This window comes from Mytilus galloprovincialis, unplaced genomic scaffold (genome assembly GCF_965363235.1).
Source record: "Mytilus galloprovincialis unplaced genomic scaffold, xbMytGall1.hap1.1 HAP1_SCAFFOLD_42, whole genome shotgun sequence".
NCBI lineage: Eukaryota > Metazoa > Mollusca > Bivalvia > Mytilida > Mytilidae > Mytilus > Mytilus galloprovincialis.
The window spans coordinates 111,775-139,660 of record NW_027467991.1 but is presented as its reverse complement, the minus strand read 5'-3'; the positions used below and the strand labels follow the sequence as shown (position 1 = coordinate 139,660).

Below are 27,886 nucleotides of genomic sequence, written 5' to 3'. Positions count from 1 at the left end.
AAATGGTTCTGGGGACGTATTCCGGTGCTGCATTCGAACGGTTCTGTGACCGTACCGGCTGCCGTATACTGATGAGTTGAGAACAATTATCCTCGGCACAACATGGCGTCATCCTCGAAACCTAAACGCAAACGCCAACGGCACAGCTCAAATTCAGAAGATGATCCACTGTGGACAAATAGATTAGATGGCGATTATTATTCCGCATCAAGCGATAAGAAGAAGAAATTAACTGCACTGAGTAGTTACATTCCGCGTGAAACAAGTGATTGGACGATGAGCGAACTAGAAAATCTTCAGATTAATTGGAACTGGATCGACCCATCCACGAAGAGCATTGATGAATTTTTCGACATGTTTTCAAATATAAATGCAGGTTTGCCACCCCTCGATGCAGATTTAATCAAGATGATGGATTATTTGAATGCTAACTTGACATTTGACACAAGTGTCAAAGAACTTGAACAGGAAAATTATGTTAAAGTTAGAGAATATCTTGTTAAAAACTTTCTTCCCAAAGTTGATGCTGATTCAGATGAACACCATGATGATGAAGAGTTGATGAAAACTGTGGGTAGTAGTTCCAGGTAAAATTAAAATTACCATCTTTTCATTCACTACTGCAATGTCAGTCAGGTACTTCTCAAGTTCTTGTAGCTTTCATGTCAATCGGGCCCTTAGTCGATCCGCCCCAATATAAAAAAATATTTATAGGGAATAAAAATTAAGATACGATGCAGTCTTGTAACTCCGCCCATCTAAGGCTTTGATCGTGTATATTTCTTCTTTATTATATAAAAATTGCATCAAATTTGATTTGAATCTATTCACTGAAAACTCAATGTTACGTACATTTTTTACTATCTTATTTCCGCAATCATATATCTGAAAAGATTTGAAAATCAATCAGACAAATGGGTCACCTCTGTTTTCACAGAAGTGTGGTTGTCCGGTAAGTCCGTCCATGCGTAGTAAACATGTATGGATGACAGGTTTATCATCATGATCATATATTAACGAACTAGAACTTAAGGAAATGATGTTTTATCATGTTTATAAATGGACCACTAAGAAAGGAACTTTAGATGAACAAAATAAAAAAATTCAAGCCAATATGATAAAGAAATTGTTGAAATAGAAAAATAAACCAAAAATATAAAAAAAAACAGAAAATAAAGAAAAGTAAAAAATATGATTATAGATAAAGATAAGAATGTCAATAGCATGGTTAAAAGTATTTTCTTTAAAAAAATGCCCTCATTCAACATGTTCGGTATTCTGAATTGCAGTTACTTAGACACCATCATCCTTGTCAATGGGTTTAAAGTCTGTGCAGTATCATGAGTATATAGTGGTTTTAATATATAACCCAAAATTTTAATTTCAGAGTCAATATATTTTATTTTCAGTCTTTAAAATCGAAAAAAAAACCACCAAAAAAACAGAAAGCTTGTGTCAAACTTTTCCATACATCATTGTACATATTTATTAAAGATAATGGATCTTTAAGATTTTTTTTATTATTTTGCCTTATATTAAATGGCATTGTCTCCCTTTTTAGATCACCGGAGCCCAAAGGGCCCCATGTGAGCTTATGCCATCACTTGGCGTCCTTCGTCGTCTGTTGTCATAAAATATTTCAAAAATCTTCTTCTCTGAAACTCCGAAGATTTGATCCATGGTCAAACATGGCCACCATGGCTACAAATAGAACATAGGGGTCAAATGCAGTTTTTAGCTTATATCTTAAAAACTAAAGCTTTTAGAGCAAATCTGACATGGAGTTAAATTGTTCAATTTGTCAAGATCTATCGGCCCTGAAATTATCAGACAAATCGAGCAACCCATTGTTGGGTTTCTGCCACCAAATTGGTAGTTTTAACAAAATTTTGCAGTTTTTTGTTATTATCTTGAATATTATTATAGATAGATATAAGAAGAAGTCTTAAAAGCTGTACATGTATTTCATGCTTATCTTCGAAAAGCAGCAGGAAGAGTTGATATTCCTGCTGAGGTCCTGACAAACGTTATTAGAACTTCTAATAAAAGATCCAACTATAAAGACCTTGAATCAGGGCCGTAACTACAATGAGGCAGACGAGGCAATTGCTGGCAAAAAAAAATAATAAGGGAAAAAAAGAAAATGGAGAAAGTTAGGCATGCATGCAGAGGGTAGAACACATCCTTGCATTTTAACATCAAGAATTAAGTAATGCATACTTCGAATAGTAATTTATGTTGACGTGCAGCTTCTGTACTTTTATTTCAACGTAATATCTCTGTATCTGATTACCATCGCCAGTAAACCGGCATTTGGTTCTGTAATTATTTATTTCCCGTTAAAATGAATTATTGATAATGGATATTTCCAACATTATCAGTTCGCAAAGTAAATCAAAATTAAAATAGTTTGAATTCTTCACCTTGCTCAGTTAATATTATTAAAGAAGCATTCACAGATCACACATGAATACCTAAACACCCCACAATTTGTATGTAGTTCTCTTTCAAATAAAATGAAGATTTGAGGCATTTTCAAATGTTTTGCTACAAACCTGGCTGCTATTCGAAAACAAAACATTTATTTTGGATGGATGGAGGATTTGTTTGGTTTAACGGCAAATACATGAAGTAGGCTTTCTTTTAGCTATATATAGAGAGCAAGTTACAAAATGTATGTGATTATTCCATTCAAATGTTAAAAGGACAGGACAAGACCTTGGCAGAATGACAATTTGATTGCTTGATACTTTGAATTTCCATGGAGTATTGTGGGAATACTTTGGGCTTGTGAAATAAAGACGGTCGCACAATTAACCATGGTAAAGGTGACTAGAGAGTATTTAATTTTTATCATTATTGATTGGGTGTAATAAAATTGAGAATGGAAATGTGGAATGTGTCAAAGAGACAACAACCCGACCAAAGAGCAGAAAACAGCCGAAGGCCACCAATGGGTCTTCAGTACAGCGAGAAAATCCTGAATCCAGAGGTGTGCTTCAGCTGGCCTCTAAACAATAATGTGTACTACAGTACACACAGAGAGGATGTAATGTCATACTCCCTACACTGTAAAAACTTGGTGTCACACCAAGAAATTCCAGCAACTCTCTCCAAATCTTGGGAGGAAACTTGGACTAATTCCTCCCTAAAACTCCTTAATTGTTTATTACCTTGGTGTGGTTTCTCCCAACAACATGATTTTTATTGCTATGATTACCTTTGAAGTGTGCCATTAGTAGATGACTACAATAAACATTTCTTGTGTTTCCTGTCATTAAATGACAGTCACAAAAATGATGAAAAGTGTGAGATTTGTTAAATTTAATCAGAGACATATTATAATCTGATTTTATTAAAGAATCCTGTACAACTTTATTTATTATAATTATATTCAGCATTTGTTCTGACAGTGTTGGTTTTTCATACCTAAGAAACATACAAAAACAAACAAAACATCACCTGTAAGTGGAGTATTATTAATAGAAAATAAAGACATATATATTTTAATTGAATTTATTCAATCGTTTTTTCTAAATTTAAATGATAAGAAATAAAGGAAGATTATATAAATATAATATATATATGTAATTTATCTACATTATTTTATTTTATTCATTATTTTTTTTTTGTATCATTACTATTATTTTTTAAACCATGTATATGGACCATAATTTGCTATTGGGCTCCGTTTCCTATAACTATAGAAAAGTGATAAAATGTGAATTACTGTAAGAAAAGTTGCAACTACATCTAAAGATGCCATTATTTTTATCAACATACAAGTGTATGCTACTCTTCCCTAGAAAAAAAAATAAAATATACGAATATCAAAGATTCTACAACCGTATTTTTGTGTCGTTTCTCGCGACCAATAAGAATAGTGAGAAGAAAATGCCCAGAACTATAAGTATTTATGTAGCAGATGTAAGAACAGTGGCGTGATTTTTGTGTCGGATTTCGTAACGCAATTTTTAGATGATGTAATCTGCTTTGTTGTAATAGCATTCTTAAAAACAATATGCAAATATGAACTCTTGCGAGATGTTCAAACAGATAAATCCAAGATGATTTACATTCTTGTTTTGATCTTCGTAATAATTAAGTAAGAAAATTACTTTATCGTTATGCGTTACATTTCACAGGAAACAGAAGTCCAGTTATATATTAAAATTGTTTTTGTCCTAAAGTTCTAATCATTTCCAGTCATACGTGAAACATGTGACTAACATGTGATAACGCCATTACGGCCGGATGTACGAAATACTAGGTCTAAACATTGTTTTTGTTTCCAACGGGATGTTAGCAAACATAATCTGTAGACTTGTTTCGTCTTGTTTAAAAGAGGAAAATACAATTGTCAAAGAGATTGCGCCGGTGGTCTGTTATTTTTCCTATGTGCATAATGTTAAATACGATCCTGTGTGAAAATAAATGCACAATGACTTGACAAAATCGACTTCATATTTGACAGACGTTAGAACACACTTTGTTTCCCGATATTTTACCGTAAATATGAAACAAAAACAATAAATATGATACAAACAACGGAGGTAACAAGATATATTTCGAACCATAATGTTACAATTTTCGGCCAGGGGGCCTCAATCGGCGGCTCCCATTAAACCCCTGCCTCGTCTGTTCCCAAGGCCTAGTTACAGCCCTGTGAATTGTTTATTTAGAGCTAATTTCCTAATGCATGTAGAGCAAGACTTTCAGGTTAGCTTACTTACTTGCTTTGTTTGTATATTGTACAATTTTATTGGGATAACGTCCAATTAAATGTAAATATAATATATACAGGTTTAACTATGCCTATATATATTGTTTGAAGATGTCAAAGCTTGAGTTAAAAGTTTATACAAACAAAGCAAGCAAGCCACCAAAGTTTTACTCTACAAGAATTAGGAAATTAGCTCTTAGTAAATTTTAATAGCTATGATTTTAATTGAATTAAGTGATTACGACCAGCCTTACTTTGGTTCACGATCATCAGACAATTGTTGAATAAACAAACCAATTACAAATGTATCTATAGACTAATGATCATTATGGTAATTACATTATTATGTGTTCCAGTGGATTGTGAATATCTATTTATCTCTTCTATGTGTCGGAATTGAATATAAACTTTTCCCAATTGTATTCTGAGTTATCATGGAAAATAACTTCATATTCATATAGAGTGGGGTGCTCATTTTCGCCATATCTTTCCATGTTTTCTTCAGTTTATGTTCAGGTCTTTATGTTTTTGAAGTATACTGATATTTCTATATGAAGATAACTTCAAATGCAAAATATTCTTAGCTTGAAAGCGTGTTTGTTTTGAGTAAAATCATCTGCAGAGTTGGATTAAAGGGTGTTTGAAATTTCCTAACATTTTGTCGATGGGAGACACATATTCGCCGTTTTGACATATCTATTTAAAACCAAATAACTGCAGCTTTTAACTTTATTTATCAAATAAATTTCATTATAGACGAATAGCAGACATTTGAAAGATGTAAAAAACTGAAATTTAGGGCAATCAGTCAAACAATTATTTAGGAATGCTTCTTTGAAATCGTTTTTGTCATTCAGGAAATTGGCTGAAAATCGTTGTCCATTTTTCGGTCCTTTGCCGTAGGTGCCGAAGTTTAGTCACATTTTCTAAAATAATCATATTTGTTATAAAAATATGATTTAACAGCATATTTCTTCCATTTCAACCATCCTTTGAAGTTTTTACACCTCAAAATCATAAAACGGCGAAATTGTGTCCACGGCGAATATGAGCGCCCCACTCTACTAATATCGATGCTGCTTAACAAATTGTACAAATCATACTGATTACTCATTTTTGTATCGATTTAAAGTAATTCATCTGAATGTTTCTCTAAACATGCTAAAGGTAATATTAGGCATCCTTCACTTACCTGCTGTCACTATTCATCGATACTTTTTACAAATTCCATTTATACTGATTCAGATATGTCACAAAATCCGCCGAAGTTAATTATTCATTATTATTTTATTATAGGGCCGGATCAACTAAGGGTGGATAATAATAACTTGTACAAGTAGTACCCCTGACTGAATGTGTCAAGTTTGCAGCATTCTAGACACTTCAGCACCGAGACAAATCGTCACCAGCATGGTGACAGACATTATGTTCTCAACAACTTTGCTTTATATTTTAAAAATCACATTTTTCTAATACTGGATGTTGACTTGACAATGGTAAAACATGGACCAGAGACGGATATGTTAAATCTGTGTACGTTTTCAAAGCACGATTGCTTTTAAGAAGTTCTTCACAGTTATTTCTTCAGGAAAATACTCTAAATGAATGTAAGATAAAGGTATCAGTGATAATTTTAGCATTTTGGAAAATTTGTATGCATAATTAAACCTCACAGCTGTAAAACTGTCAGACAACTTCTTATGGGAGTTATTGCCCTTACACATGGAAATGACAAATGTTACCATTTTTTTTCCATTTTTATACGACTGCAAAAAAATTTTTGTGGTCGTATATTGGTATGAAGTCGGCGTCGTTGTCGTTGTCGTCAGAAGACACATTGGTTTTCGCACTCTAACTTTAATTTAAGTGAATAGATCTCTATGAAATTTTACCATAAGGTTCAATACCACAACAGAAAGGTTAAGATTGATTTTAGGGATAATGGTACCAACAGTTAAGGAATAAGGGGTCAAAAAGGGGACAAAAAAAACCTTCCAGACATAACTTGTGTGTTAGTGTATGGATCTCTCTGACATTGTACCACAAGGTTCCATATCACAAAGGGAATGCTGGGATTGATTATGGGGGTAATTGCCTTAAAATTTTAGGAATTAGGGGCCAAAAAAGGGGCAAAAAACAAGCATTTTTCTAGTTTCATGACAATAACTTGTGTGTAAGTGTATGGAATTTTCTGAAATTGTACTACAAGGGTCCATATTACAAAGGGAAAGCTGGAATTGAGTTTGGGGGTAATTGCCCAAAACGTTTAGGAATTTGGGGCCAAAAAGGGGCCTAAAAACAAGCATTTTTCTACTTTCAAGACAATAACTTGTGTGTAAGTGTATTGATCTTTCTGAAATTATACTACAAGGTTCCATATCACAAAGGGAAAGCTTGGTTTGAGGTTGGGGTAATTGCCCTGAACATTTAGGAATTTGGGGCCAAAAAGGGGCCTAAAAACAAGCATTTTTCTACTTTCAAGACAATAACTTGTGTTCAAGTGTATATATGGATCTCTCTGAAATTGTACTGCAATGTACCATACTATAAAGGGAAGGCTGGGATTGAGTTTGGGGGTAATGAATCATAAGGGCCACAGGTTCAAAAAATTTGGGGGAGGGATTTTTTTTTCCTTTTTTTTCCTTTTTTTTCTTTAAAATTTTCCATTTTAAATTGGTTATTTCTGATTTATATATAAAAGCAAATAATAATGATATGGTTTGAATAGGTAAATTAAAAATATCTTTAAGTTCTTAGACCACATTCATTCTGTGTCAGAAACCTATGCTGTGTCAAATATTTAACCACAATCCAAATTCAGTGCTGTATCAAGCTTGAATGTTGTGTCCATACTTGCCCCAACTGTTCAGGTTTCGACCTCTGTGGTCGTATCAAGCTGCACCCAGCGGAGCATTTTATTTACATTTATAAGTTTTCATTATTTACAGGCCCTCATTAAAATTCAAATATCTGTAATTGGGAGATATCTGTATTGTATTTTAAGCTTGGCCTTCGTGAAACGTAGATTTGACTGTCACAAATTGAGTTTACCTATATACTGAGCTAGCAACGAAATACAATACAGATATCTCCATTCTAATGCAACATATTAAAATAAATTCCATTTGATAAATATTTTGGCTTACTTCCCAAAGTTGGTTTCCGTCCTCTAACTTTAGTTTGCCTCAACCAAATGTTATAAAACTTCTACAAAAGGCTTATTACCACAAAACACAGATCAAGTTTAAATTTCAGTGGCGTCACTTAAACCGTTCTAGAGTTATGCCCCTTTACAAATGGAAAAATTGCTGAATTTTTCATTCCCGTTCTCTAGTTTAGGAGGGGCCTCAGTGGCCGAGTGGTCTAAGTAGTTACTACTGTAATCACTAGCCAGTCAACACTGAGGTTGTGAGTTCGAATCCCGCTTGTGCGGGTGCACTAGACTCCAATCTAAATTGACTAGGATTGTCAGTTTTCCTATCACAGGTCGGTGGTTTTCTCCTGGCACTCCGTCTCCCTCCACCAATAAAAATTGGCCCAAAAGCGGTGCTTAAAAGTGGCGTTAAAACACCAAAAATCAAATCAAATCTAGTTCAGGTTGCCTCAACCAAATGTTATGAAACTTATTCACAATGCTTATTACCATAAAACACAGATCAAGTTTGAGTTTTGGTAGTGTCACTTTTACTGTTCTAGAGTTATGCCCCTTTACAAATGGAAAAAATACTAGTTTTCCTTTCCATTCCCTAACTAAAGTTAGCCTCAACCAAATGTTATGAAACTTATACACAATGCTTAATACCACAAAATACAGACATGACAGATCAAGTTTGAATTTTGGTGGTGTCACTTTTACTGTTCTAGAGTTATGCCCCTTTACAAATGGAATAATTGCTGAATTTTTTGTTTCTGTTCTCTACCTTCAGTTTGCCTCAACGAAATGTTATAAAACTTATACACAATACATATAACCACAAAACTCAGATCAAGTACAAATTTGAGTAGCGTCACTTTTACTGTTCTTCAGTTATGTCCCTTTCAAGGTTACCGCTGGCGTTCTCCATTTTCGCATTTTGCAAAAAAATAAAAATTGTGGCCATTAAAATTCATCATTTGCGAAAGAATTTGGCGAAAGAAATATACATAATGATTTGATTTCATCCATCTTATTTATTTTTCGTTTTGGCGACGCACGTGTTTCAAGCATATTTTTACGTCTCAACTTTTTCATTTACGATGGTCCAGAAAAGAAAACTGTTGTTATGAAGAAATATATTCAACAGGTTGGGAACAACTCCTCAAATAAGTAACCCTTCAATGTAATAACTATCCCTTAAATCAGGGATCAATTTCAAGTGATAAAAAAAAAATGTTTTGTTGTAAAAACCACTTCTTAGTACAAAAGGGCACATATTCATATCATTTGAAGAAACTTTTCCCAAAGAACTATACAACTATCTGGTATTATATGGTCAAAACATGTCCAAGAATTTTGTAATATTCCTGGACTTATACATGTATCTTCTTTATTTTTAAAAATAAGTGGACCCCTCTTTAAGAAAAGTTGTTCCAAATATAATGAATTTTTCCCCTTTTAAGTTAAAAAAAAGCTAAATTTTTCTTTTTACTTTTCTACAACAGCAAAATGATCCCTTGTCTGAGGGACAGTCCCTTATTTAAGGGATATCCCACATTTGGAGGGTTGTTCCAAAACCTGTTGAAAAGTAAGAAAAGTCTCTGCCTTTAGTCTTTATCCTTCAACTGGAAGGGAAATGTATATCCGATAAACTTTTGAAGATGAATCTTGTGTCCCAGAAGTCAAAATTATGATGTCTATATTGCTATTTTTATAGTATCTTTTAAAAAGTAAATGGGGGGGGGGGGGGGGGGGAGTTAGAAAGAAGGAACATTTTAAACGAAAAATATATTTATGTAAGTTGGTGAAAAAAATAATTGACTCGGGGAAAACCCTGCCCTTTATAACTTTATATGATATGCTAGCGGGGGCATCATCTGTGTCCCATAGACATATTCCCCATTTATTTGATTTTGCATATATATATATGTACAGGTACGACTCAAATAGACACCAAGTCTGACTTAATAATAGATTATAGAACAAGTTTCCAAATCGACAGCAGATTCTATGCACCTCTAAGCAGTGTCCAGTTCTTATATAAATAATTAGGATTTTTTTTTCAGAGTTTTGATACATCATATTGAAGCTGGAAGACATGACTTTCAAAATGACCTAAAAGAAATACTTTATGATTTGTTGTTGACTTCTAGAACAGTGGAAGAAATGAGGTTCACAACAATGCTGGAGAAGTTTTGCAGAATGTGTAACCTAAAGGGAAGGTAAATTCTTTAAAAAATATGGTGAAAATAAATTTTGACCATTACTATCATGACTATTGACAAGACTGTTTCTTTAACCACTTTGTGCTTAACCTTAACATACTGCAGAATGAGGACTGACTTTTCAGGGTTTTTTTTCACATTGCTGGACTATTGTGTTACAATACATGTACATACATGTAAAACCAGTAAGATCTTGTTTTTTTTAAATTGAGAATAGCAGTAAGATTCCTTACCAACATCTTGCTACAACAAGAATTGAAACAACATGAGCAAGCTTAATTAGTGGAATGAAAATGTTATTTCTTTATAATTTTGAAATTCAGACAGACATGATACAATGTATATGTAACACTTCCAAAAGTGTCAATCTCCCCAACAATGCCCAAACGTGTCCTCAAAATCCTAAATGATCCAAAGGTGTTCAATTATTATTATTTGCAAAGCGTGTCCACTTTAAAACACCAGAACATCTCAAAACTTTTAGCAATAATATGTCCTCAATAAAGGCAATAACTTTTATGGCAATTTAATTTTTGAAAACATGATTAAAGACGTCTGGTTTTGGTTGCAGGATTCTAAAACAGATCAAACAACATCTGCAGGAAATAAAGGTATTATGTTTGGTAAAGACGAATGCCCAAGACATGGAACATTATCCTGTCTATCCACAGTGAAAGATGATATCAATGACTTCTGCTTTCAAATAGACACCAGATAAGAATTAAAGAATGGCACAATAAAAATGCGTTTTGCTTGCAGTGGTTTTATTGTCGAGCCTGCGACTTTAGTTGCAGAAAGCTCGACTTAGGGATAGTGTTCCGGCGGCGGCTACGGCGGCGGCTACGGCGGCGGCTACGGCGGCGGCGGTGTTAGCTCACTTCTTAAAAGCTATATATTTTAGAAGGTGGAAGACCTAGATGCTTCATACTTTGTATATAGATGCCTCATGTTACGAAGTTTCTGTCAGTCACATGTCCAATGTCCTTGACCTCATTTTTATGGTTCAGTGACTACTTGAAAAAAAAGTTAAAATTTTTTGTATTGTTGAATTCTCTCTTATTCTAAGTAATAGGATAACTATATTTGGAATGTGTGTACCTTGCAAGGTCCTCATGCCAGTCATACAGTTTTCACTTTTAGCCCAAATTGTACCTTGTCCTATAAACATTTAGGAAGATCAAAATCAGTGACAAGAAAAGCATCAACAAAAAACCTCACAAAAATATTTAGCCCTTGACATATTTAAAATCCATGAAATATTGTAACCACCTTAAATAACTGATTAAAACAAGATCGCAATCGATTGACTCGACCTAAATCATCAAATCCTGGTACCCTGTATATGAAAATGATGAAAGGTTAATTTTGAAAATGGTTCTTTTTGTAGTATAGGATTGGTCGAGGAAACCATGATCAAGGATGTACGTGTTGTGGCAGTTCCAGACTTAACTTTCAGAATTTCATCAAATGAAATGCCTGATGTAATACAGATAATGACAGTTGCAGAGGTACTTCTTCATATATAAATAAAGTAAAAAAAATTCAGGCTTGTGTGTCAACAATTAATTTTCATTTCCAATTGTAAAACATATAACTCAAAAACTGTGAAAGTACTTATATTTTCGTGGTACATGTGGTATGAGCAAAAGCTACAATACATGTTCATGGATTTTAGTTTTTTGAAAAAAATCAGTGGAGAAATTTTAAGCCATCTGATATAAACCTTCGATATAAATTCTTTAAATATTTGGCAAAAATAGTACACAGGAGAGCACTTACAAGACTAGACTTAAGAAATCTGCATACAGAACTATGTATCAGATATCAGAATGCAATTTTTAGCTCAACTGGCCCAAAGGGCCAAGTGAGCTTTTCTCATCACTTGGCGTCCATCATCATCGTCGTCCCTTAACTTTTACAAAAATCATATCCTCTGAAACTACTGGTCCAAATTAAAGCAAACTTTGCCTAAATCATCCTTAGGGTATCTAGTTATAAAAAAACTATTCGATGACCCCGCCCATTAACCAAGATGGCCACCATGGCTAAAAATAGAACATGGGTGTAAAATGCAGTTTTTGGCTTATATCTCTGAAACTAAAGCATTTAGAGCAAATCTGACAGGGGTGAATATGTTCATCAGGCCAAGATCTATCTGCCCTGAAATTTTCAGATGCATCAGACAATCCGTTGTTGGGTTGCTGCCTCTGAATTTGTAATTTTAAGGAAATTTTGCAGTTTTTTGTTATTATCTTGAATATTATAATAGATCAGTCAGGGGCATTACTTAAACAAGTAACAATTAAAATTACCTATACAAGTAATGTTGAAAACGAGGCTAATTTAAATATAACTTATACAAGTTATTTTTCTAAATATTATTTTTATAGGTGTTTAAGAATACAGATTTTACTAGCTTTAAATAATTTTCACAGTTATCTGGTTATTTTTCCCTTGATATATAAAAACTAATTCTTCAGAAACACTAATTAACTTTCCCACACACTTATCTTACATACCAACGCTTCTGGGTCAAAGATTGGTCTCTTGGGACTATTAAATTATCATTTTCCTCTAAAATCTTGAAGGTAGACTGATATAAATAGATTGATACTTGTGAATTAATTAAGACCTGAAGTTATTTATAATTTGTAACCTAATTCAATTATGTGCCTTTAATAGGTAAGTGTAATTTCTATTTTTTTTCAAAAATGTTAAAAATAACTTATTCAAGTAATATTTTTGACATTATTTTCAAAGTAACCCTTTATCTCTATACTCCTCTCAAATCTGATAAATTCTTTATTTTATCATATAAAATGGTGTTTAAAATCATGAAAACTACATTTAGTCTATGAAGACCGATTGGTTTTCGCACTCTTAACTTTAGTTTAAGTGAATGGATCTCTATGAAATTTTACCATAAGGTTCGATACCACAAAAGGAAAGTTGGGATTGATTTTGGGGATTATGGTACAAACAGTTAAGGAATTAGGGGCCAAAAATAAGCATTTTTGTAACTTCCTGACATAACTTGTGTGTTAGTGTATGGATCTCTCTGACATTGTACCACAAGGTTCCATATCACAAAGGGAATGTTTGGATTGATTTTGGGGGTAATTGCCTTAAAATTTTAGGAATTAGGGGCTAAAAAAGGGGCAAAAAACAAGCATTTTTCTAGTTTCATGACAATAACTTGTGTGTAAGTGTATGGAATTTTCTGAAATTGTACTACAAGGGTCCATATTACAAAGGGAAAGCTGGAATTGAGTTTTGGGGGTAATTGCCCAAAACGTTTAGGAAAAAGGGGCCAAAAATAAGCATTTTTCTAGTTTCCAGACAATAACTTGTGCAAGTGTATGTATCTCTCTGAAATTGTACTGCAAGGTTCCATATCACAAAGGGAATGTTTGGATTGATTTTGGGGTAATTGCCTCAAAATTGTAGGAATTAGGGGCAAAAAAAGGGGCAAAAAACAAGCATTTTTCTAGAGTCATGACAATAACTTGTGTGTAAGTGTATGGATCTTTATGAAATTGTACTACAAGGTTCCATATCACAAAGGGAAAGCTGGGTTTGAGTTTGGGGGTAATTACTTTAAATGTTTAGGAATATGGGGCCAAAAAGAGGCCAAAAAACAGGCATTTTTATACGACCGCAAAATTTGAAAAAATTTTCGTCGTATATTGCTATCACGTTGGCGTCGTCGTCTGCGTCGTCGTCGTCGTCTGAATACTTTTAGTTTTTGCACTCGAACTTTAGTAAAAGTGAATAGAAATCTATGAAATTTTAACACAAGGTTTATGACCACAAAAGAAAGGTTGGTATTGATTTTGGGAGTTTTGGTCCCAATATTTTAGGAATTAGGGGCCAAAAAAGGCCCAAATAAGCATTTTCTTGGTTTTCGCACTATAACTATAGTTTAAGTTAATATAAATCTATGAAATTTTGACACAAGGTTTATGACGACAAAAGAAATCTTGGGATTGATTTTGGGAGTGTTGGTTTCAACATTTTAGGAATTAGGGTCCAAAAAAGGGCCCAAATAAGCATTGTTCTTGGTTTTCGCACAATAACTTTAGTTTAAGTAAATAGAAATCAATGAAATTTAAACACAATGTTTTTTTCCACAAAAGGAAGGTTGGTATAGATTGTGGGAGTTTAGGTCCCAACAGTTTAGGAATAAGGGGCCAAAAAGGGACCCAAAAAAGCATTTTTCTTGGTTTTTGCACCATAACGTTAGTATAAGTAAATAGAAATCTATGAAATTTAAACACAATGTTTTTTTCCTCAAAAGGAAGGTTGGTATTGATTTTGGGAGTTTAGGTCCCAACAGTTTAGGAATTAGGGGCCAAAAAGGGACCCAAAAAGGTATTTTTCTTGGTTTTTGCACCATAACGTTAGTATAAGTAAATAGAAATCTATGAAATTTAAACACAAGGTCTATGACCATAAAAGGAAGGTTGGTATTGATTTTCGGAGTTTTGGTCCCAACAGTTTAGGAATAAGGGGCCCAAAGGGTCCAAAATTAAACTTTGTTTGATTTTATCAAAATTGAATAATTGGGGTTCTTTGATATGCTGAATCTAACTGTGTATGTAGATTCTTAACTTTTGGTCTCGTTTTCAAATTGGTCTACATTAAGGTCCAAAGGGTCAAAAATTAAACTTAGTTTGATTTTGACAAAAAATGAATCGGTTGGGTTCTTTGATATGCTGAATCTAAAAATGTACTTAGATTCTTGATTATTGGCCCAGTTTTCAAGTTGGTCCAAATCGGGGTCCAAAATTAAACTTTGTTTGATTTCATCACAAATTGAATAAATGGGGTTCTTTGATATGCCAAATCTAACTGTGTATGTAGATTCTTCATTTTTGGTCTTGTTTTCAAATTGGTCTACATTGGTCCAAATCAGGATCTAAAATTTTTATATTAAGTATTGTGCAATAGCAAGTCTTTTCAATTGCACAGTATTGCGCAATGGCAAGAAATATCTAATTACACAATATTGGGAAATAGCAATTTTTTTTTTAATTAGAGTTATCTTTCTTTGTCCAGAATAGTAAGCAAGAAATATCTAATTGCACAATGTTGTGCAATAGCAAGAATTTTTTTTAATTGGAGTTATCTTTCTTTGTCCAGAATCAACTTAAATCTTTGTTATATACAATATACAATGTATATTCACTTTTTACTACCAACTAATAAATTAAAATAATCTTTACCATTCAGTGATAACAAGCAGTTTTGTTTACATCTTAATATTTTATGATGTATTTAAATGAGTAGTTATTGTTGCAAACTCCATTAGAAATTTTAATTGAGATTAGTTTTGGAATAAGGGAAAGGGGGATGTGATTAAAAAAATTAGGTTCCATTTTCTCATTTGAAATTTCATAAATAAAAAGAAAATTTCTTCAAACATTTTTTGAGAGGATTAATATTCAACAGCATAGTGAATTGCTGTAAGAGAAAACAAAAATTTTAAGTTCATTAGAACACATTCATTCTGTGTCAGAAACCTATGCTGTGTCAACTATTTAATCACAATCCAAATTTAGAGCTGAATCCAGCTTGAATGTTGTGTCCATACTTGCCCCAACCGTTCAGGGTTCAACCTCTGCGGTCGTATAAAGCTACGCCCTGTGGAGCATCTGGTTCTAGTTTCCAGACAATAACTTGTGTTCAGGTGTATAGATCTCTATGAAATTGTACTGCAAGGTACCATACCACAAAGGGAAGGCTGGTATTGAGTTTGGGGGTGATGAATCATAAGGGGGTTCACAAAATTAGGGGGGGGGGATTTTTTTTCCCTTTTTTCTTCTTTAAAATTTTCCATTTTAAATTGGTTATTTATGATTTATATATAAAAGCAAATGATAATGATATGGTTTGAATAGGTAAATTAAAAATTTTTTTAGTTCTTAGAGCACATTCATTCTGTGTCAGAAACCTATGCTATGTCAAATATTTAATCACAATCCAAATTCAGTGCTGTATCAAGCTTGAATGTTGTGTCCATACTTGCCCCAACTGTTCAGGGTTCGACCTCTGCGGTCGTATCAAGCTGCACCCAGCGGAGCATTTTATTGTAGTCTTTTACAAAAATCTCCTCTGAAATTACTGTGCCAAATTAAACCAAACTTGGCCTAAATTATGCTTAGGGTATCTTCTTTAAAAAATGTATCCGATGACCACACCCATTGACCAAGATGGCTGCCATGGCTAGAAATAGAACCTTGTGGTCAAATGCAGATTTTGGCTTATATATCTGAAACTAAAGCATTTAGAGCAAATCTGAGAAGGAGTAAAATTGTTTATCAGGTACAAATCTTTCTGCCCTGAAATTTTCAAATGCATCAGACAACCTGTTGTTGGGTTGCTGCCCCTGAATTGTTAATTTTAAGGAAATTTTGCAGTTTTTTTATGCCCGTTTACGGGTCGTATTATGGTATACCGTTGACCGTCTGTCCGTCCGTCCTTCGTCAACATGTCGGACATTAACTCAAAAAAGCTTTAACCAATATGCATGAAACTTTGGTGAATTGTTTATATCTATTGACGTGAGCTCCCTTTCATTTTTTATAAATTTCAGAATTACCGTTTCCAAGTTTTGGGGTTTTATTCATATAACCAATTCCAAGTTCTTTGGCTACATTTATTCAGAAACCTATAATATGTCAAATATTTAATTACAATCCAAATTCAGACCTGTATCAAGCTTGAATATTGTGTCCATTTTTGCCCCAACTGTTCAGGGTTGGACCTCTGGGGGCGTATCCAGCTGCGCTCAGCGAAGCAGTTTATTGGTTATAACCTTGAATATTATAATAGAAAGAGATAAACTGTAAACAGCAAAGTAAGCTCTACAAATAAGTCACCATGATCAAAATTGTCAATTGACCACTTCAGGAGTTAATCTTCTACAAAAATTTTCTGCTCTGAAACTACTGGGCCAAGCTCATTATAGATAGAGATAACTGTAAGCAAGAATGTTCAGTAAAGTAAGTTCTACAAACAAGTCACTGACACAAAAACAGAGAGTTTTGTCATGAATTCTATTCTTGTCTTAAATAATGTAGAGTGTCCTTTGTTTAATATGCACTGCAACACATTGACCAAGGTGAGCAACACCGGCTCTTAAGAGCCTCTAGTTATTATTGCGATATTAAACCAGTCAAATTATTTGTATAAAGAAACCTTGCAATAATTTCTGAATGTACAGTAGTTATTAATTATGAATTAGTGGGTCCTATATGGTTTTCCTTGTTCTTAGGTTAAAGTTTCAACCAATGATTCATTAGTTGATCAAAAGATTCATGTTACTAGACAAAAACCAGAGGCTATTGATACATGTGATAAGGAGACACTTCAAACTATGGATCCATCAAAGATAAGAGGATTTAGCCAACATGTTGGACAGCTGATCATTGGACTAGGCAATTCTTGCTTCAAAAAAGAATGTCTTGGCCTTTTGCTCCATGAGACAAAGGTAATGTTAATATATAGCTAATTGATTAAAATGTTTCGATCAACTCTTAAATGATTAACACTTTCAGTCCAGTAAAATTAATGATCCCTTTTGATAGATAAATGATATTTTCTATAAAATTGCATTACTATCAGTACAAATCAGTTTAGTTATTTGGATGCCCTGTCCCGATGTCATGGTCTAGCGACTTTGTATTAATTGTCAATGCTGCTGTCCCTCAAATTGTCTTTTTCAGAATTTTCTGCTGACAGCAAGACATTTCTCTGTGTCAGCAGTTAATTATACCCCACACAACAAATAAGGACTTACTATGTAGATGTGCATATCGACAGGAAATTACGATTTTTTTTTGTAGGAGTTATGCCCCTTTAACTTAGAATTTTGGCCAAAATATACTACTGCAACAGTTTGTCATCCCAACTTCTCTGAAACCACACAACAGAATTTCATGAAACTTTGTAGATAATAAGGACTTACTATGTACATGTGCATATCGACAGGAAATTACGAATTTTTTTTTGTAGGAGTTATGCCCCTTTTACTTAGAATTTTGGCCAAAATATACTACTGCAACAGTTTGTCATCCCAACTTCTCTGAAACCACACAACAGAATTTCATGAAACTTTGTAGATAATAAGGACTTACTATGTAGATGTGCATATCGACAGGAAATTACGATTTTTTTTTTTGTAGAAGTTATGCCCCTTTAACTTAAAATTTTGGCCAAAATATACTACTGCAACAGTTTGTCATCCCAACTTCTCTGAAACCACACATCAGAATTTCATGAAACTTTGTAGATAATAAGGACTTACTATGTAGATGTGCATATCGACAGGAAATTACGATTTTTTTTTTGTAGGAGTTATGCCCCTGTAACTTAGAACTTTGGCCAAAATATACTACTGCAACAGTTTGTCATCCAAACTTCTCTGAAACCACACAACAGAATTTCATGAAACTTTGTAGATAATAAGGACTTACTATGTAGATGTGCATATCGGCAGGAAATTACGATTCAATTTTTATTGTAGGAGTAATGCCCCTTTAACTTAGAATTTTGGCCAAAATATACTACTGCAACAGTTTGTCATCGCAACTCCTCTGAAACCACACAACAGAATTTCATGAAACTTTGTAGATAATAAGGACATACTATGTAGATGTGCATATCGACAAGAAATTACGATTCAATTTTTTTCTAGAAGTTATGCCCCTTTTACCTAGAATTTTGGCCAAAATATACTACTGCAACAGTTTGTCATTGCAACTTCTCTGAAACCACACAACAAAATTTCATGACACTTTGTAGATAATAAGGACATACTATGTAGATGAACTTATTGCAGGAAATTACGATTCAATTTTTTTTCTAGGAGTTATGCCCCTTAGAACTTAGAATTTTGGCCCAATTATACTACTGCAACAGTTGAAACTTTGTAGTTTATGAGGACATAATATGTTAATTGTGCATATCCACAAGAAAATTTTTATCAGTTGACTTTTGTAGAGTTATGAGTCTTTGAACTTAGGAATCTGGTGAGATTTTGTTTGTCAAGTGACAATGTGGGGGTGTGGGGTATGTGAGGTTCTTTAATTTTTTTATTAAAATTATTTTTAGGGTTTCCCCTTAGCAAATCATGGACTTTGCAAGGGGAAGGGTTTATCATTTTGTGGAGCAAGATCACTGGGTACTTCTACTTTTTTTCCAGTGTGCTATATTCACAAATATCAGTTTAAAGTGTCTTTTATACCATCTCTTGGGCAGGTAACAAGTAACTTTCTAGTGGTATACTAATTAAGTATAACTGATTTTTCTTTTCAGATACTGATAACATGCCTGTCTACATCACCCAGGTATTGTACATATATCAAAGATAAATTAGGTCCAGAAGACAAAGCTACTCTGCATTTTATTGGACCTTATGATATATTAAAGGCAAGGGAGAGGAGCCAGCTGATAAAAGCTTTTCTACGTTTAGGAAACCGACAAAGATTAGGAATACCAAAAGTATAATCTGCCTTTTGTGTTACTAGAATCTGCTCACCCTATCAAAGCTAAAGTGAATACCAAAGTTGATTCATAGTAATGAATATAGAGGTGTAATACCACCAAATCATGGTACGTCACATCTGGTTGCATACGAAAGTAGGTCTTAAAAAATATTCCCTTGAATTTGACCGTTGTAGGTAATTAATCCTACATTTTATTGCAGTAAAACTATTTCTGTGTCATAAACATATGTCTTGGGTATTTCAAAACACCATTATTTTTATTTGTGATTTCTATAGAAAATTTTGTAATCTTGAGGTTACATGGTTACTAAACCTTGTACACAGATAGAATAAGAGGAGAAATTTGATTGGTTAACTTCCAATGATTTTTATTTTCTTATATGCAATGAAATGTTATGTGAAACTTTTTCTATAGAACTGGACAGGATAAAACTTTACTCATGCCAAGTATTTCTTTATTTGAAACAAAGATAAATTCTGCACAATTTTTTGAAAAGTGCAAATTTAACAAAGACTAATAGGGGAAAATCAATGATGGTATTACACCTAGAGGTGGAATCTCTTAAAATACATTTATTTTTTAGTACAAAATCTTAGTGAAATTGTTGCCACAACATTTTGTAATTCAAGAACAAAGCAACAAAAAGTTTATTTATACAGCATCAGAGTTATTTTCAGAGCTAGATATAAAGATATGTATATATATTAACATTATTGTGACATAGGAAATGTACTAGAAAATGCAAGAATGGTGAAATTCATCTATTATCCATTACTTATCATCCCCTGTTTGACACATTGCAAGGGACATAGAAATACCCTGCATCCATCCAGTCTTGTAAGTGCTCTCCTGTGTACTATTCTTGCAAGATATTTATAGAATTTATATTGAAGGTCAGCAATGTCTAGAACAAGTTTGAAAAATCAGTGCAGATCAATTTTTATGCCCCCGCCATAGCGGAGGGGGTATTGCGATTAACCCTTGTCCGTCTGTACGTCCGTCCCAAAATTGGTTTCCCTTCTCTAACTTTAGTTTGCCTCCACCAAATGTTATGAAATTTATACACAATGCTTATTACCACAAAAACACAGATCAAGTTTGAATTTTGGTGGCGTCACTTTTACTGTTCTAAAGTTATGCCCTTCTACAAATGGAAAAATTGTTGACTTTTTGGTATCCCTTCTCTTACTTTAGTTTGCCTCAACCAAATGTTATGAATCTTATGTTGTGTTTTGTGTACTATTGTTTGTCTGTTTGTCTTTATCTTTTGTAGCCATGGCGTTGTCAGTTTATTTTTGATCTAGGAGTTTGAATGTCCCTCTGGTATCTTTCGCCCCTCTTATATGCACAATGCCAATTACCACAAAACACAGATCATGTTTCAATTTTTGGGGCGTCACTTTTACCGTTCTTGTATAAAAATTACCATCATGTAACATCTATCAGCCCAGCCCTGACATATAAAAGTATATTTACAGTAAACATCTTATTTATTTGTAAACCTGTTTTCTCTTAACCATACATACAGATTTTATTACTATTTGCCTTTTTAGTTCACCTGGCACGAGGTCCACTGTGAGCTTTTGACATCACTTATTGTCAACTGTCGTCTTCTGTTAAATTATACATAGATCATCTCCTCTGCAACTACTAAACCAAATTTAACCAAACATGGCAAAAATTATCAACGGGATATCTATTTTAAAAAGTGTGTCATCTCAACCTGCCTGCCGACAAACATGGTTCACATGGCTAAAAATATAAGAGCAATTTTTGTCTATTAACTTGAAAGCGCTATAGATAAAGAAAATTGGGCAGGAACAAATATTTCAGAATGATGAGATCTACATAATATCATTTGACATCAAAACTGTCAGATCACTTCTTATACGAGTTATTGCCCTTAATTGAGTTTAGTAAAAAGTTATGTTTGCCTATTATTTCGAATTATGATAGATAGACAGAAACTTTAAATAGCAAAAATGATCAACAAGACAAGAAAATTAATAAATAAGTCAACATTATTGAAATCCCCAGTCAACCCCTTATTGAAGTTGTTGCCCTTTAATGACGATGTTTCCCTTTTTTTCCAGGATTACCAATTTCTTGAAAACTATGATAAATAAAACTTTAAAATGCAAAAATTATTGGCAAGACAAGATCAACAAATAAGTCAATATTTTGCAGTTTTGTCTATTTCCTTGAAAACTATATAGATAGATAAAAAATTGTAATAGAAAAATGATCACCAGGACAACATCTACAGATAAGCCATAATGGCTGAAATCTTTAGTTGATTTGATTAAATTTTTTGAGTTATTTACCATTTAATGATAATTATTACTATTTTTTTTCTTTTTTGCCTTTTATCTTGAAAACTATAATAGATATATAGAAACTTTAAAAACAAAAAAATATTCAGCTGAATAGAATCTACAAATGTGTTAAAATGACTTAAATTGCAAGTTAACTAATAAAGTTATTCTCCTTTTATGATGATTTTTACTTAAAAGTGGCCATTCTGAAAGATGCAGGTGAGCAACACAGGCTCTTTAAGAGTTCTGTTTATTGACAAAAGCATTAAAAGACAGGTGTTAAATTTTAACTGAATGTATTCGACTTTGTTCTTATATCTATATTGTTATTCTTATTTGTGCATATGCAAAAATGATGGCAGTTATTTATACACATTAATAGATAACTTGTAAAAGAAATATGTGATATTTAAACAAAAAATAATCTACTTGATTGTGTTTTACTTTGAATATAAGTTTGCTTTCTATTATTATGGACAATAAAATCAATTCTTACTTTGTTTCTGTTTAAGATGATGAATTGTGCAGGAACATATATATAAATAGTAACAATATAATGCATTGAACTTTCTTGACCAGATTTTATTTTTACCTGAGCCACAACAAAACTTCAGACTCGCCTATAAAATGCTATATTTTTGAGTAACTACACATTCAAATAATTTATTTAATAAATAGTGTTTTTTTATTTTAATCAGTATATTACGGGTGAAATATTCTATATATTTACTAAATTTTTAAAGAGAGTTTTCAATTGCAAAAATTGTACTTGCTAAACATGTAATTTTAATATGTTGTTACTGATGACAAAATAGAGTTCAAGTTCAATAATGACGATTTTGACTTTTACCGTTCAAGAGTTATGGCTCTTGAAAGATCGTAAAATGGTGTTTCCATTCACGTTGTTGCATTTACTCACAAACCATTCAATCTAAGCTTTTCAAATTTTAATATGCTGATACTGATGACAAAATAGAGGTCAAATTTGATATTGACGATTTTCACTTTCACCAATCATCAGTAATGGTTCTTGTGATATTGCCAGGACACAAATAAATGCTAATAAATCTGGTTTGCTGTCGTTGTGACAGCCTCTTGTTATTGGTTGCAGTCGAAACTCGCTGCATCCAATCAAAAAGCGCCTATAACATGAACACGTGTAAATGTAAGACGTGTTTGTAAACAGTTGCCACATGTTTATTGTGCAACAAGTCTTTACATCCCTAAACATATGAAAATATTAATTGACAACTTGAAGGTTTTTAATCAACTATTAGAAGTTCCTGTGTGTATGTCTCATGCACAAATGCATGAATGTTGACATATATTTTTCGTTTCCGGCTTTACCAAGTGTGTAGAATCTACATGTTTTTACCTCCAAATTGAAGAGTTCAAGTTCTACCATTGGTCAAGAATAATGTATTTGGAATGGGTGTGACTTTAATCTTCCAATAGATGGCGCAACATTGTTATCACAAATCTTGACTCAATCCACCAAGGGTGAAGAGAACGGGTGTTGATGGTAACCTTTGGCTAGCGAAGATAATGAACTAGGCGTTTTCACTAATTAAAAGGAAAATAATGTCAACATTGAAATTGTCATCTTCGTCATCGTCTGAATACTTTTAGTTTTCGCACTCTAACTTTAGTAACAGTGAATAGAAATCTATGAAATTTTAACACAAGGTTTATGACCACAAAAGGAAGGTTGGGAGTGATTTTGGGAGTTTTGGTCCCAAGATTTTAGGAATAAGGGGCCAAAAAAGGGCCCAAATAAGCATTAATCTTCGTTTTCGCACAATAACTTTAGTATAAGTAAATAGAAATCAATGAAATTTAAACACAAGGTTTATGACCACAAAAGGAAGGTTGGGATTGATTTTGGGAGTTTTGGTCCCAAGATTTTAAGAATTAGGGGCCAAAAATGGCCCAAATAAGCATTTTCTTGGTATTCGCACTATAACTTTAGTTTAAGTAAATAGAAATCCATAGTTGAAAGCAAGCTATGAAAGACCCTAATCTGATAAAAAGTAAAACCAAACAATAACCAGAAACATATGTATTAGACAAGTGCAACCACTGAATTACAGTCTTGTTACCTTGAGACAGTAAAAAAAACATAACCTCGGAATTAAAGTCTCCTGAATTTGAACAGGGTTCAACCCTCCTCTAAGCCAGGACAGTGGTTTAACATCATCACAAAATTAAACTAAAACACTAGAGACATAAAGTACTGATCTATGAGTACTCACAGTTACTGCAAGCTAGTTTCCAATTAATTGCAGCAACAACTAATGAATGAATCATGTTTGCAGACTAAAATATCAATTAGTACTGTGACTACTATTTTAATAATATATGTGAAAAGATGTCAAATGCAGTCTTTTTTTAAATGTATTGGTTAAATTTCACAAGTTAGTCATTGTTTAAAATTATTTGTTCCAATTATTGAAAGAATGCACCCATTTTGTGAAATAAGGATTATATCTTCATGATCTTGTCAATGAAGAACTTGTGTCAAATGCATTCCTGATTACAAAATTAATATTATTACCAATCATATCTGAGTATATAAAAATCCAAAATTTAAAACCTACCACAAACACATTATGTCCACTCTATTTTGTTTATTTGCTTAAGCTATATCAAATGGTGTCTGCCATGTTGGATTGTAGCAGAAAACTATCTGCCTAGATTTTTAAAGAAATGTGCAATTTTTTAAAAGAAGAATGTTTAATTCATTCCTTAAACTTTTTCTAAATGAAGAACATGGTGTCTTCTGTCATGTTTTTTACAAATACAGAAATTTAAGTTAATTATGTATGCACTTTTTGCTTTTAGGTCTATCAACAAGTGCAAACCATCTTGAATAGTGTAAACTCGAAACAAATGTATTGAATTTTACTAATGGAAGTAAAAAATGTTTTAATTTTTTCAATTATATTATCTTACTGGGTTTTACTGTGAGTTTTAAGTTTGCTTGTGAGCAGGACAATGAAATAAATCTACACTACCAAGAAATTGTATCTTAAACTTAATAAAATCAACATGGACTAATCTAGTATCTAGAAGACCAATGTAGATTCGATATCGATACACGACTTTTCGTATGCATGTTGTTTTGTCCACATGGCCTGAATCCTCTTTCTTGAAAATTGATGACTGAAGTTGGCTGTAACCAATTCTCATATAATCTGAAGAATGATTGTAGGTTTAAATTAATAGGCAGCAACTTTTAAAAATCAATGTAAGTGTGTTAGCCATATTAGGTGAGGTCTTATTTTAGCATAAATCAATACTTCAGTCTGTGTTAATACAAAGATGTATTTATATTTTTACATGTGGTATTCCTATCGAATGAATTTTTGAGTTACTTGCATTTGAGATATATTTATTTAAGACTATTGGATCACACATTTTTATGCTTCCTTTGCAGTTCATCTTATACATTGTTATATTAAGTCTTTTGTTTGATTGAACACATGACAAATCTTTATTTAATTTATTATAACTTTTCATGTGGTTTTATTATTTGAGTTTGATTGTCAAGTTATAGAAATTGTGTTTCTCATAAGAAGTCATATGTATATGTGTAATCTGGAGCGTTTTGACAACATAAATGTATTTAGCAGACTTTTAAAACCTGTTTTCTTTCATCCTGATGTCCTTATTCTCAATTTAAACGCACAATTAATGTGTTTATGTGAAAAAAAATCAAATAAGCAACTCGCTCTCACCCTCTTACACAACCTAACAAAGAAATAGAGTTTAGAGCATTTCTGACATAGGATAAAATTGTTTTTCAGGTCAAGATTATCTACAAACGTAACAACACATTGTTTGGTTGCTGCCCCTATAATGTAATTTTAAGGAACACCGATTTTTGCATTTTTTTATGTTGTTTATTGACGACAAACCATTTTCTATATTTGAAAATGCCTGTACCAAGTCAGGAATATGACAGTTCTTGTCCATTCGTTTTTGGTGCGTTTTGTCATTTGATTTTGCCATGTGATTATGGACTTTCTGATTAGATTTTCCTCTTGAGTTCAGTATTTTTGTGATGTTGCTTTTTGGTATGATATATACTTTTTATACTGACAATGTAGACAAAGGTGTATTCCCCTTTACTATTTTTGAATTATTGGCTTCTAAACACTAATTCACTGATATTTTCCAATATCTACCAGGCCTCTTGTTTCAACTTCATCAACCTTGCAGTGCAAATGGAGTGGGAAACAAAAATCAAACATTCACTGATAGGTAAATACTAGTAGAAAAAATGTTTCTTAAAGAATAAATTTAATACAACAAATCATCTGTAAAGTGATCCACATGCTCTGTGTTGATTTTTTTTTTTTATCAAAGTCAAGATTTGGTAAAATTTAGTAACAAACTCATAAGTAAATAAGCCTGCAATTAACAACCACTGAATGATATATTTATTTTTGAAAACACATTATAGAATCATAATCAATTTTAAAATGTAACATACTGGACTTAGATAAGTATATATTAAGTTCAATAATTTTAATAACATTTGAATGACATGAGATATTTTCCTGAATTTAGGTAGATTTTTGTTGTCGGAATATTTGAGATAGCATAAGCTGGCAAGAACTTTTTTGGTGTAGCTGTGATGAAAAATTGTAATTTTCATTTATGTGTTTATTATGTAGATGCATTTCCATTTCATGGACTTATACACTTCAGTCAACATGATAACTTATGCAAATCTATTCTGTTTATACATTGTACAAAAACATTTTACATTTAATTGATGCCAGTTTATTATTATATCATTATTTTTCTTTGAATAAGCTTATACATATAAACTATATTTATTGAAGTTGAATGAACTTATTTATATACACAATGAATTTATGGATTAAGATAAATTTGTAATTTTTGAATAAGCACTTATTTATTATTAATGCAGGCAACGGGTGAAATTACTTTTTATTTTGGAAATATTTTAATAGCAGATATATATATTTATAAACCGATTGAATTATTACTTTTTTTTTTTGCAGAAAATGTAATCAGTTTTTCGTGTTGATATGTAAACATTATAATTATAATTTTTATTCTTTATTATAATATTCCCATTCATGTATATGTTAAAGAAATAAACAATGTATATACTTGTAATTTTTGTTTATCATTTTGATTAATATTCTTAAAAGCAATAAAGATTAATTAAATATGAATCAAATGAATCATTCTAATTGATAATATTTGATTGACACAAGAAAATGTGGTATGATTGTCAAGGCTACCACGCTCCACCAGGGACTACATTATGTAGAAGGTCATTAACTAAAGGTTACAGGACAGTCTTTCCCAATGAGCAAACCAATCTTAGTTTTTAATTGAAAAGGAATAGAATCTGTTGCTGTTATTATTTAAAAAATCCATTTGTCTGACCCAAGTCAGTGTAATTTGTATGTCATGTTCTGATGAAGCCTTTGTTCTTCTTCTTTCATTGTCTTTTGAACTTGGTGTTACGAATAGATTTTCTATGTAATTTTAAGGGCCTGTTTATTTCTGTTACAAAACTATGATAACATGAATAGATATAAGTATAACCTTAATCTTATTCCTTGTGTTCCTTCTTGGTGTACACATTAACTGTACCTTGAAGTACTGACCAATATAATCTACAAACACCCAACCCTTGTGAGTACTAATGTATGCAACCATTAAGACTTTCAAAATGCTTTGTCTTCTTGGCATACACATTAACTGTACCTCAAGTACTGACCAATATAATCTATAAGTATCCAATCGTAGTGAATACTAAGTTGTGCAACCATAAAAATTTTAAAATGCTATGTCTGGTGGACGTACACATAAACTGTACCTCAAGTACTGACCGATATTATCTACAAACATACAACCCTTGTGAGTACTAATGTATGCAACCATTAAAACTTTCAAAATCCCCAGCCTTCTTGACATACACATGAACTGTACC

The 27,886-nt window shown here is 32.5% G+C and overlaps 1 protein-coding gene across 2 annotated transcripts; it reads left to right on the top strand.

The window, feature by feature from the left end:
* On the top strand, nucleotides 1-27,060 carry LOC143059917 (uncharacterized). Of its 2 annotated transcripts, XR_012973678.1 has the most exons (6): nucleotides 1-587; nucleotides 9,926-10,081; nucleotides 11,472-11,592; nucleotides 17,361-17,576; nucleotides 19,403-19,678; nucleotides 20,146-27,060. XR_012973678.1 is itself a non-coding variant. In XM_076233500.1 (5 exons), exons 1-5 carry the CDS (start codon nucleotides 103-105, stop codon nucleotides 19,592-19,594), a joined length of 1,170 nt encoding a protein of 389 aa, XP_076089615.1. In that variant the 5' UTR covers nucleotides 1-102; the 3' UTR covers nucleotides 19,595-27,060. The 2 variants fall into 2 exon arrangements, 1 of the variants encoding a protein (XP_076089615.1); XM_076233500.1 differs by having other exon boundaries at nucleotides 19,403-27,060.
* The last annotated feature ends 826 nt before the right edge of the window (nucleotides 27,061-27,886 follow it).

Coding starts and splice junctions, on each gene's coding strand:
- LOC143059917 (XM_076233500.1), top strand. CDS start 103: ATGGCGTCATCCTCGAAACCTAAACGCAAACGCCAACGGCACAGCTCA. Junction 588..9,925: donor ACTGTGGGTAGTAGTTCCAG/GTAAAATTAAAA, acceptor TTTTTTTTTCAG/AGTTTTGATACATCATATTG. Junction 17,577..19,402: donor TTTTGCTCCATGAGACAAAG/GTAATGTTAATA, acceptor TTTTCTTTTCAG/ATACTGATAACATGCCTGTC.